This window comes from Psammomys obesus, unplaced genomic scaffold, assembly GCF_907164565.1.
Source record: "Psammomys obesus unplaced genomic scaffold, mPsaObe1.curated_primary_1811, whole genome shotgun sequence".
Classification (NCBI taxonomy): domain Eukaryota; kingdom Metazoa; phylum Chordata; class Mammalia; order Rodentia; family Muridae; genus Psammomys; species Psammomys obesus.
Window position 1 is genome coordinate 10,832,188 of NW_026596256.1, and position 12,743 is coordinate 10,844,930.

The 12,743-nt window shown below is 44.6% G+C and overlaps 1 protein-coding gene across 1 annotated transcript; it reads left to right on the forward strand.

The window, feature by feature from the left end:
- Window positions 1–9,895: 9,895 nt before the first annotated feature.
- Rap2b (RAP2B, member of RAS oncogene family) lies at window positions 9,896–12,395 on the forward strand. The gene has a single exon (XM_055596883.1). The coding sequence runs from the start codon at window positions 10,384–10,386 to the stop codon at window positions 10,933–10,935; it is 552 nt and encodes a 183-aa protein (XP_055452858.1). The 5' UTR covers window positions 9,896–10,383; the 3' UTR covers window positions 10,936–12,395.
- Window positions 12,396–12,743: the final 348 nt, after the last annotated feature.

Consider the following 12,743-nt stretch of genomic DNA (forward strand, 5'->3'; position numbering starts at 1 on the left):
TATATATATATATATATATATATATATATATATATATATATATATATTCCCAGGTGTTTGGGAATCCATATCCTCAGCACCTCTGGTATCTTGGAAGCTTGTCCCTCCAAAGTCATTGATTTCTTCTCCCTGTGGGAACTGTGGCAATTTCAAGATATTTTCTCTGAAATAAACCCTGCATTTAACTGACATCTCCCTTTGAAGGTTTCTGCTGTCCTTTGATCGCTCTTCTAAGCCTGAGTCACGTTCTCCCAAAGGTGACTTGGACCTTTATAGAACTGTGCAGGGCTTCTTAAACTTTGCTACATTTTCAAACCTGTTTTGTCTGGGAAATTTCTATGCAATTTGGGATATATAAGGAATATAAAATGGATATGCAAATCAAACATTTACTGATAATCAAAACATAAATTTATCTTAAAATAGTTTTGCTATACATATAATTTACCATTTGTTCAGGATGAAAGAAAATTTCCATACTAATAAGATGAATGTGCTGGGTTTATTTTTTACATAAAGAATTAAATCTTGGCAGAACGTTTGATCCTGCAGGACACAGAATGTCTTCAATGTTTTATTGAGTTGATTCATATTTATTTTATGATCATCAATGCTGAGAACACAGTTTTAAAAAAAATACATCTTACAAAATGGCAGAAATATGTTTAGTTAAGTTGCTGGAACTTCCATGCTAATCCCAAGCCAAAATTCATTTAACAATATTTTATGAAACTCAATTCAGCAACTCAGATAGCAGTTTTGAAAATCAAGCATTCAGAAGCAATACAACCCAAAACTATATAAATTGCTACTTACATGCAAAAGAATGGTGGTCAGGAAACATCAGAAACATTTTCCATACTTAAACTATAATGTTTCTATAGGAAGGGAAATTTTTGAATGTTCAGTAAAAACTCTGAACCTCATACAATAATCTTGCCCCGGAGCAGAGGTGCTTCTGTCTGTGTCTATTTGCATTGTTTAACACGAAGAAGGCCTGCAGAAGGCAAAAGGTGCTGCTGTTCACAAGCAAGTTTGGAGTGAAGCTGTGGAATACAACATAGAAGCTCTAAGAACACTTTAAGGAAAAAAATACTGGTCTGAAATCCTATCAGCAAAAATAACCCTGTTTTTCCTATAACTTGCAGAGTTGAGAATAAGACCTGTCCCAGATATACTGGGACACAACTTGGGGAAAGTGAGCGGCAGATTTCTTTTAAGCCTCTTAGAGAAAACAGACAGAAGCCTGGGTGCATTCTGACAAAGAGAGCAGAAATGTGTGGGTAATGCAGAAGTCATGACCAGCGCTTTGAATGGTGCTGACATATCAAAGAGCACAGTTAACCCCAAAGAGGGACATCACGTCTGGAGAGCGACAGGACCATTGGGAAGAATTCACCTAAAGCTCTTGACAACTAGCTGACTATACAAATGGGCAGCCATGTTCAGCTGCCCAAAGGTCATGAACTTGAATGTGCAGGCAGTTAACAATTTCAAACAGGCTGGGCCAAGGACTTTGTCAATTAGGCAACTTCTGGGCAATTTTTGATTCTCATAACAATGGAAAAATAGATAAGAAGTTCCCATGAAGACATAATTAAGTAAGAAGGAAAGTACTCACCAAGCTGGTAGTTAGGGCTCTTAAATTAATCCTTTTTTGTAGAATAGTTAGAGTCTAAATTGAGCTTTAAGTTAAGGCAGTCATGAGCGACCTAACCTTGTACAGAATAAATCTACAAAAACAATAAACTATCAACCAAAATATTAAGGAATATTTTAAGCGATTTGTTTTATTTTTTCCACTTTTTAAGTACCTTGAACATTTTTATGACAAGGATACACTACTTACATAGCGAAAGAGTATACAAATGTTTTTCTTACTGTGACAACACCTCAGATAGCATTAACACTTTGTAGACAATAACAAAAAATGCTACCAAAAATGACTGAAAGTTTAGTCAGACTTCATTGAAATTTAGCATTCATTCGATAGAAAGAGAAATCAAAAGATCACATCGTGACAACTTTCTTGAACTCATTTAATTTTCTGTTTGTGTTGGGACTTTGATTACAGGCCTACGAATGAACTTCCGCTAAGGGTGCAGACACATAGGAGATGTGAAGTTTATTGTATACTTACGTGTTTGTTCGTGTTGCAAACAAACCTCCAGAAATTTCAGTTGATTTTTGATCTGACTTACCTGAAAGGAATTAGCAACATCTAAAATTTCGGAGACAGGGAATTGGCACCTTCATAAATCCGTGCGCTCAAATTTTGTAACGGAGCGTCTTTGCACCATGTGCAGCAGACTGTGCGGCAAGCAGCTTTGTTTCTTCTGGGACTCCGCACCCGCACCTGGCTGCGTCCCTTTCCATAGGGTGCACCGCCATTTTTACCGGAGCTGTGGTTGTTTGCAGTGCTGCAGCTTTTGGGGTTTTCAACTCATCTTCCGGTCACTAGGCTTTTCCCTCTCATTCCATAGGAAGGAAGCTTTCTCCTGTGATCCCCCTTTGTTGATTCCTCTCTCCATCTCAGAAGCTGTTGTTCCATGGACATTCTATTACTCAGGTTTCCATTTCACCAACTTTCATCTGCATTTGAATAGCAAGGCAACACATAAAACACCAGTTTATAAAAATGAGAGGTGGCTTCCAACCTGTGGCATAAAGTCCACAAAGGAAATCCATTAGGAAAAAGTCAAATTCAGAAAGGGAATATTTCTTAAAATTTGTAATTTAAAAGCCATTTAAAATCAAGAGCTAATCACAAAATAAAGACATTATTTTTAAGGTATACATATATAAATGACAGTAAGGTATGTATATGACATTTAATATATATGTATTATATATAAGATACATATACATATATATTACACGGCAAACATAATCTGTAATTAACAATTAAAAATAAACGTGAAAGGGGTAAAAAAAACTAATAAGGCCTGGCTAATGCCTTTGGCATTTGTATAAGAATAGCAATATGAGCATTTATAAATTATATAAATTGAGTTCCATCTGTTGATATATACTTACTATTTGACTGGCATTTTCTCATTGACTATAGCCAAAAGTGTTACTACATCTATTGACAGGCTAAGAGTTCGTTTTTATTTAAAGTCAGTCTGGCAACAAATAAGGGTTTTTCTCCCACTCCCTTCAATTCATGGTTTAGAAATCGAGAAATCCTGGGCTTGCGAGCCAAATGCAGTCCACCACCTGTTTTCACAAAGGAAGTATTATTGGCGGTCCACCATGACCATTTATTTGCATACTGTCTAAAGAGGCTTGTATGCTAGATGAAACTTAGAAGTAGTAAAGAGATGGTATGGCCTGCAAAACCTGATATATTTATGATCTAGCCCTTTACAGAAAATGTTTGAAGCGTTCACTTAGAATATGCAGCTTGCACAAACCCCACAGATATTTGCTCAGTTTTTCAGGGTTACTCCCTTTTCATTCCATAAAATTGTTTCTATACAATAATAAGATTTTTAGGGATAGACATCTCTTAACAGAAAGGTACTTTAAAAACATATTTTGTAGTCATATGACCTTATTAGAAATATTGACTAAAATAACAGTGTTCTTTTGGTACATAAGGCTATAAATATATTTTCTTATAAGCATCACTAACAGACCTGAAAACAACAGCTACCAGACCATTCTCTGCTTTCAAGTACAGACTTCCTAAGCTATGGCTCACAGATCTTTTATACAACTTCATGATTAGAAAATTATGTAATTCGTAGGAAAACAGAGTCCCCATTAGGCAGATTCTTTAAAGCAGACCCCATTGCTGGTGATAATTTACAAGTGAAACTTCCTTTCCTTAGCACAGGCCCTCATTGTCTGCCTCAGAACCACAGGCTGAAAGACTTGCTGGAGCCACTGCTGTGGAGGGCTGATAGGCTTCAATAGTGTCAGGGGAAGTGGTGTGCTCTCATCCCTGCAGGGGGAGGGGGGGGTTCCTTTCATGTAGTGGTTTGTGAGGAAAAAGAAAGGGAGGAAAATTCTTTGTAATAGAGCTAAGCAATTTCTCCTATTTCTATATTTGGTTCTCTGGAACAGAACATTCTGAGGAGAGGAATCTTAAACAGACGGGGGTTTGAGATGGCTCTTTCAACCAAGAAAACCTAGATCAACTAAATCTCTCTAAAACCTTTCTTCCTCAAGCTTACTTTGTGCCTTCATCACCATCACAGGAAATTGTGCTTGAGGAGGAACACAGGTCTGGCCCAGAGATGAGGGTCTCTGGTGAACCTGAGAAGTGAGAGAAAAGGTCAGTACATTTACCTTTAGGAGAAAGGACTTTGACCTTGTTTTCTGAAATTGGCTAAAAGAATTAACATATGCCAAGCCATTCAAAACAGGCATATGATGGGATTGTTGCAAACCTACAGGGTCATTGTGTTGAATTAGCCTAGTCTCTAGGGACATCTCAGCGCAAGACAACTTGTTTATTGAGATGAGTGGATTTTATTCTCGATATTAACAAGTATTATTTGTTGAGCTTACTATGCAATGCCAAAATGATAAAAAGAGACAAATGAGATAACAGCTGATTTGATTCTCCCTAATACATATATATTTATAGATTTGGTAGAGCTTGAATGATTGTCAGAGGTTGTTTCATTTAAAATTTTTTCCATGCACATTATTTTGGAGAATAATTGAAATAATCAAAAAGAGATCAGAGCACAAGTGACCCAGACAGGCATGTTCACTGCAGTAATAAAACTGAGCAGGACTCTGACTCACCTTAGTTATAAGTCTAAGATGTTCCTGATGGTCTTAAGATAACAGAGTTTCGAGATCTCATCAAGACTGGTCAAGAATTTGTTCTTACAAGATGAGGCAACATGAAATGTGTTGGCAATCCTAAGGGTTACACAAACAGTATGAAGCCATGACTGCCCAAGTTAGAAAATATTTTCAGATGACCTTATTGTTGGTTATTTTTAAAGTATCTTTAATAAAACCCTAAACCAGCTAGGCGGTTCTATTTTCATAAATTCAGTTATTTGACATATATCTTTAGAGAACTCTGTAAAGTCATTAATCTTCCACTTTAAAATTATGATACAGTCACTACCAACTCTAAGCATTTTGAAAACGAGGAGAATTTATCGAGAATGACTCACTTACCTGCAGTTAGCTCTGGGAAATCTGTGAACATCATGGAATCAGCTCCTTTGTATGAATGGGCTGTGCAACTGCACAGTTTTCTCTTTGAGGTGCTTGAAATTAGACACTAGGCATAGAGGCAGGAGGCTACAGCCACAGCGCTGTGGGCAGAGAGGCCTACTGTATTTGTCAGGGTTCTCTAGAGTAACAGAACTTATAGAACGAATAGCTCTCTCTCTCTCTAAAGATCTACCCTGTAACATTCATGCTATCCTTGCAGGCCCAGAACCACATTCCATAAAGTACTTAGCAACTGCTCTTTGAGTGGGTTAGGTCAAGGATGGGCTTCTGTTATACCAGCATATCAAAGGTTAAGCTGCCCTAATCTGGTTTCCTTCACACTGTTTTCAAAATAACAACAACAACAAAACAACAACAATGCCTTCTAATATTGTCAGAACATAATGTCTTCTTCAAAGGTGTTTGCTCTTTGGAGCCTGAATGTCATGCCTTGGGCAGCATTGTTTTACTGTGGCTAATCAAGACAGTGTGGGTTCTTGATTCTCATGCCAGCATCTTCAAGACTCACAGGCTTACACATTAGGATATAGATTTCTTTGGATCAAGAAGGTGTTGTGGCTTATCAAGATTTGCCATAATATTTTACCACAGAGAGGGCTCAGAAAACCAGTAACTTACACATCCAGTGCATATTTATTGAGGATCTCTTATGACAATAAATCCCATGAAGGCTCTAAAAATAAAGCAGATGTGGGTGCCGCCCTCTAACAATTCACATGATGCTTCAGGTAATCGGACATAGTTCCGTAAGCAATTATACATGGAGCAGATAATGACTCATGCAAAATCAAAACAAAACTTACAAGAGGAAGTGATCACCTTTAAAATGTGTACCTTGTAAGCCAAGCTGAGCAACCCAGGCCTGTTACCCTAGCTACCCAGGAGGTTGAGGTGGGAGCTACCAGATCAAGTTCAAAACCAGCCTAGGAAAAGGAGCAATACCTTGTCTGTCTAGACATGTATGTGAAAGCATATGTGCATGTATATACATACATATACACACACACACATTGTTAGGTACGTAGTTCCACGGTGCACCACATAACTACCATGGGAACACAAGTTGTGTTCAATCTTTAGCATCCCGCCCTCCTAATTTTTTTTTTTAATCCTTGACTTCATATTGTATCACAATACCCCATGTATATCTTATCTGTGCGAAACAATTGGGATGTGATTAAAAAAATGCTACGGAAAAATGAAAAATAGCCGTCAAGCTGTAGCATTTTTCTGTTACTGAAAAAGCTGTCAAGCTTCAGTAACACCATCCGTGTTACTGGGTATCCCTTTTCGACGGGGCTGTCCGGTTGCTTCGAACAGGGTAGTAACTGATAAATGTCTGGTGGGCAGCAGCTTCAGCCAGGTTTACTATCCACTGCCTTTTCATTATTGACTGTGTGGAATGCATCAAACTGCTGCAGAAGGCAGCCAGGGCAAGAGCGCTGGCACTCTGCTCAGCTCTGCTGTTCAGATTCTCTTCAAGGTACGTGTACAGCCCTGTGGGTGGGGCCAATTTCATTACCACTAGTTCATAGACAGGCAAACTAAGCTTAGGAAGACCAACGGACTTGCCTAAGGCCCCAGGTAGTAACTGAGTGAGGCTGGGTGCTTGAAGTTATACACTAGGCATATAAGCTGGAAGCGTTTTCTTTCAGGTTACTAAAACCACACCTTTGTGGGCAGAGAAGCCTGCTGTATCAGTCAGGGTTCTCTAGAGTAACAGAGCTTACAGAATGAATATCTCTCTTTCTCTCTCTATAATCTACCTATGTATGTATTTAAAGGGGACATATGGGAATTGCTTAGAGGCTGCAGTCCAGCTAATCCCAAAATGGCTGGCTAGGAATAGAAATTTCCAGAGTCCAGTAGTTGCTCAGTGTGGACTCAGTGCTAGGTGTCTCATCTAGCCTTCAGTATATCCTGGAATCCCAAAGCAGTAGGCTCCAATGTCAGTTAAAGAATGGACATGACAGTAATGCAGGAGCAAGTAGATAAAGAGCAAAAGCTTCCTGTTTCTGTGTCCTTATATAAACTTCTGGCATAAAGTGTGGTCCAGATTAGAGGTGTGTCTTCCTGCTCTGGAAGTGAGTGTCTTCCTACCTCAAAGGTCTGGACCAGAAGTAGATTCACCCACTTCAAACAAAGCAAAAATTCTTCCACACTTGTGCCCTCCATTTCTGGATGGTAGCTGATTCCAGATGTAGTCAAGTCAACAACCAATAACAGACATCACACATACTTAGATTAAATAGCATTAACAATATTTACGTTATCAACCAATATAAATAAACTGGTTAAATGAGACTGGTCTTCACACTTGAACAAATACATCTTTACCAGATCCTGTATGGCCAGGTGCTGAGAATTCTTGGATTCCCTCAAGGGCTAGGCTAGAAGAATCAGAACACCGGGGACCCCAACTGTCCCGTCTCCTAGCATTCAAGAGAGCTCACAGCACCGTAATAAAGTGCACAGCCCAATAAAGAATAATTCTTTGTGGATATGGGTGAGTTAGGAGTCCTCAGAATATCCTGGAGATGGGTTTGGCATCACACCGGAAGGTACTTCAGAGTCCCAATCCATTGGAGCAGAAGTCTAGAAGGGAAAGCAAAGCCTGGTCACATAGAGGCTCCTCCTACTTTGCCTTAGAAGTTCATCTGATTTCATTGTCACTAAACTCCCCTTGAGAAGAAAAGCTGGGGGTTATCTTGTGGGAAAGTCCTGCTAGCGCTTTGACTGCTCTACAATCAAATACGCCTAGGTTGTAATCCTGGCTTTGCCACTCTTAGCCAAGCTACTGAACGCCTGGGAGCCTTAGTTTCTTCATCTTTAAAATGGGCGTAAAAGCAATTATTGTTGCGAGGGGTAATTGAGATAATGCATGCAAAATACTTGGCAGACATCAAACACTGGCAGAATGTTGGCAGGTTCCTACCCAGCTGTATTAAAGTTTGTTTCAGTGATAATTCTCTGAGGAATTATATAAGCATAATTATATCGAAGCAGTCGGTAGTCGACCATGAAAACCCTTTCTCCGCTAAATGGCAGAGCCAAGGCAGAGCGAGCACCAGCACCTCACCGAGATACAGGGTTATACTGAGGTCCTGCCTGACTCTGCTGGCTGGAACTTGACCCATGCGGACACCCACTTAGCGCCTGCAGCCGGGAGTCTGGAGCAGGTTCACTTGCAAACTGCCCTGACTTGGAACCAAAAGCAACTATCTACACACCACCCGGTTCTCCCCGCAGTGAGGACGATTAAAGCAGAGGATAGTGGCAGCAGATAGGAAGGCTGGCCACTGAGCGCTGGTTTACTTGACACAAACCCCATCTCCACCCCTCTGCACCCCCAGGCTCCCGCTGTCAGGGCAGTGCGCTAACAGGTCTCGACGTCTCTCTAAGCAAGGAACTAGAAAGATTCCGGACAAGTCCAGGCGTCACCTCGCATCCCAGTGCAACTGAGCGGAGCGGAGCCAAGTCCTGCGACTGCCCGCCCCACTAAGCAGAGCTTGGGAAGAGGCGAGCCTGGGCAGCCCCACCTCATCCGCTGCCAAGAGTTCCTGGTAGCTCATGGCTCATTCAGCCCTCTCCCTGCAAAGATCGTTAGAAACTTTAGGGTTTTTGCAGACGGTGGGGAGCAGCAATGAGCCCTAACTGTTCCCTTTAAGGGACGGTCGTGACTGGGCTTTAAGAAGACAGGCTACCTCCAGAACACCAACAAAGGACTATATTTAGTTTGAAGCACTCCGCCTAAATTCCTTCTTTTCCCTTCTCAGCTTCAGAGCCACAGGCCCCGGCAGTGGGTGGAAGGGGGCGGGGAGCAGTGCAGAAGGAACAGCTGGGCCTCCGCCTCTCCACTCGATCTCTATAAATAACCAATCCTGAGCGGAGGCGACTTTCCAGCCAATGAAGCTGTCTAAAGTGACAAAACCTCGGCAACAGCCAATGGGAACACATTTGGGGGTGTGAGACTCGCGTCCTGGGGCCAATGAGTTGGGAGTCTGGGAGAGGTAATTCGAGCTGGCGTGTGGGTGTGCGGTGCGAAACCTTCCTACTTGCAAGCCCCAAAACCTGCTTACCAGACTGAGCATGCCCTGACTAGGTGCGGGAGCTGGGGGGGCCTTCCGTGGGGCTGGATCCACTAGCCAGGTTTTGCCTCCAGCCAATGGGGAGGTCGGACGACCCGGCGAAGCCTGCCCCGAAGGCTGCGGCGCCCCACTAATTCCCCGTAGTGGGTACCAGTCCCTACGGGGACTCAGGCCGAGTTCTTAGGCGGGAAGTGGCGCGGGGACACCATGCCAAGCGAGGGGCACGCAGCTCTGCTACCTTCCCCGGCCTGGAAAATGCCCTGCAGGTGTACGGCCCTGAGCTGCGCCCACCGGTCCGGGCTCGGGGACAGGTGTCTATCCTCTTCTAACAGCGCAAACCGACGGGAAGGTCACAGTCAGCTGCTGCCCCGGATGCGCCCACAGGGGGCCCTCAGAGGCACGAAGTGGGTAGCTTCGGTTTGGAGCTTTCCACCTACAGGACCATCCCGTTCCAAGATTCGCGCCGCCCCGCCCCTCCCCGCCCCCTCCCCGCTGGCCACACCCTCCGCCACGCCTCCTCCCGGCGCTGCGGAAAAGCAGGAGCGGGACTCGGGCGGGGCTCCGCGGGCGGCGCACTGGGCATGCTCGGCTGGGCGGAGGGCCGGGCTGCGCGCGGCGAGTAGGAAGCCCTCGCCCAGCGGAGGCTGCGGGAGAGAGAGAGGGAGAGTGATGGGCCGCGGAGCTGGGCGCACGTTCTGCGGGGACTCATGCCACGCGTGTCCCGGCCGGACGCGCAATTAGCAGCCGCCTCTGCAAGCAGCCGCCGCCGCCTCCCGGCCCCCCCAGGCTGCCGTGGCGAGGAGCTCCAGCCGTTGTCTCGCTCCGGCTGCGCGCATTGTCCTCAGGGTCCTCCACCAGGGCTGCTGCGGGGCCCGGGACCCGCGCCTCCGGGACGCGCTCCCGCCGCCGGTCGGCCGGGCGGGGGCCTCTGCTAGCCCTTTGGTGAGCCCGTGCGCCTGGGCCACTGTCGCCGGCGTTGTTCCTGAGGAGTTGAGGAAGGGGAGAAGTCCACCCGTCCATCCCAGCCTCCCCCGGCGCACAGCCCCGACGGGGCCGCTGCCAGCGCGACGAGGGCGCCGACGGAGCCATGAGAGAGTACAAAGTGGTGGTGCTGGGCTCGGGCGGCGTGGGCAAGTCCGCGCTCACCGTGCAGTTCGTGACAGGTTCCTTCATCGAGAAGTACGACCCGACCATCGAGGACTTTTACCGCAAGGAGATCGAGGTAGACTCGTCGCCGTCGGTGCTGGAGATTCTGGACACCGCGGGCACCGAGCAGTTCGCGTCCATGCGGGACCTGTACATCAAGAATGGCCAGGGCTTCATCCTCGTCTACAGCCTGGTCAACCAGCAGAGCTTCCAGGACATCAAGCCCATGCGGGACCAGATCATCCGAGTGAAGCGGTACGAGCGCGTACCGATGATCCTGGTGGGCAACAAGGTGGACTTGGAGGGCGAGCGTGAGGTCTCCTACGGCGAGGGCAAGGCCCTAGCCGAGGAGTGGAACTGCCCCTTCATGGAGACATCGGCCAAAAACAAAGCCTCAGTGGATGAGCTGTTCGCAGAGATCGTGAGGCAGATGAACTACGCGGCACAGCCCAACGGCGACGAGGGCTGCTGCTCGGCCTGCGTGATCCTGTGAGGCGCCGGCGGCAGCCGGGCGCTGGCCACGCTCTGTGCACAAAGCCAAACGCACCCGATTCTCTTAATGTGATTGTCTTCTTGCTTTGAGATTGGAGACGACTTTGTATTGGCCGGGATGTCCGAGCAACCTGGCTGACTTGTGTGGCCAGCATCCCAGCCTTCAGCCGGGGTCCGAGGGGGTGTTCGTTGCTGACCATCCGAGACCCTGATGGAAATGTGGCTCTATACAGCGTGTACGTTCCTCATTGATTTCGGTTCATGCATATTTCCCCGTTTAAGTAGCCATTAAGGCGCTGTATTGGCTGCTTGACACCGGCAAGCAAAAGTTTCAAGCCTGAAAAAAAAAAAAAAAATGGGGGTGGGGAGGTGGAGGAAGTGGAGAGGAAGGAGGAGGCAGTGGGGGAGGGTTCCCCTCAAACAACTGTTAATAGTTCCAAGTTCTAAATACCAGGAAAGAGGTCCAAGAAAACCATATGAAGGAGCCAGAGGAGGGGAAGAAACTTGTTTCTTTTTTTTTTTTCCCTTGTTTTCCAGGATTATTTGGAAATTAAGACCGGGGGTTCCTTTTCTGCCAGCTTGGAAGGGCAACCCAGGGACTGATTACGATTCTGAGGATGTCTATGCAAAGTTGGGTTCTTGTTACAGTGTATCCAATCTGAAGTATTGCACATGTGAACTGGGACTGTTAACACTGATGCCAATACAGTGTGGGGTGCCAGGAAGTGTCTGCTGATATTTGTGGGAAAAAAAAAAATCTATTTTGATTACCTACTGTATCAAAGGGGAGTCTGGGGGAGAATGGTAGTATTTTTTTTTTAAATCAGCTGTGAAAAAAATGTTACAGATCTGCACATTTTTGTGTGTGCTGTTGTGTGTGTGTATGTGTGTGTGTGTGTGTTTAAGTATAGCTTTTTTTTGTGGTTGGCAGTGACAGATTTTGCTGACTAGCTTTTAAAAACACAATACAAAGACTTTGTAAATGTGATTCAGGGCCCCCAGCACCCCTGTGTCTGCAGAGTGCCTTCAAGCTCAGCTGTTCCAGCCGGTGCCAACCTGTGAATTCCCACCATATCCCAGAATCTGCTGTCCTGCTGTCTCCAAAACCACTTTAAGTATCTTCCTGAAAGAGCCAGGACAATAGGACCTGTTATTCCATGAATTGCTTCATTGATTTTTAGCTTTTTAAATATTAAGCCCGTGTCTTGAATTCTTTCCCCTTTCTGCATTTTGTTCAAATTTCAGGATTTAGCCTCTCTCTCTCTCTGTGTGTGTGTTATTTTCAAAGTGTCTCTGGTTATATGTTACAGGATGTTCCTCCAAAAGCAAAAGAGCAAAATTTTATTGTTGTGATGTACGGAGAAAATTCTAACAAGTTGTAACTTTTAATTCCACTCATTTAGTCACTGTCTCTTCATTTTAAGACTTTTAATACAATGTCATTTTTAAAGAAAACCCAAACTATTTGTGTTTTTGTGTTTCATATTCAGTTATTCATACTATCCGTGATAATGGTGCCAGGCGGAAGTAGATAGGGCCAGATACATGTTGCCTTCTGGAGTTATTTGTCAAATTTTAAGATAGAATTATTTCTGTGACAAATTGGATGACAATGTTTTTCAAGTTTTTAAAAACAGAGAAGTGTCAAAGCCTAAGGGTGTATGAGCATACCTTCTGATTCCCAGGATGAGGAAGTGTATTGATTCTGCTCTGCTGAAGAAGAGCAGTGAACTTCTGTTGGCAGCAAAGGGTCAAAGCCCACGTTGTCAACACCCTCTTACGTCTGAGAAAGTAACATGGACCTGGCAG

Bases quoted from the DNA above. Each gene is read 5' to 3' on its own strand.
- Rap2b (XM_055596883.1), top strand. From the start codon at position 10,384: ATGAGAGAGTACAAAGTGGTGGTGCTGGGCTCGGGCGGCGTGGGCAAG.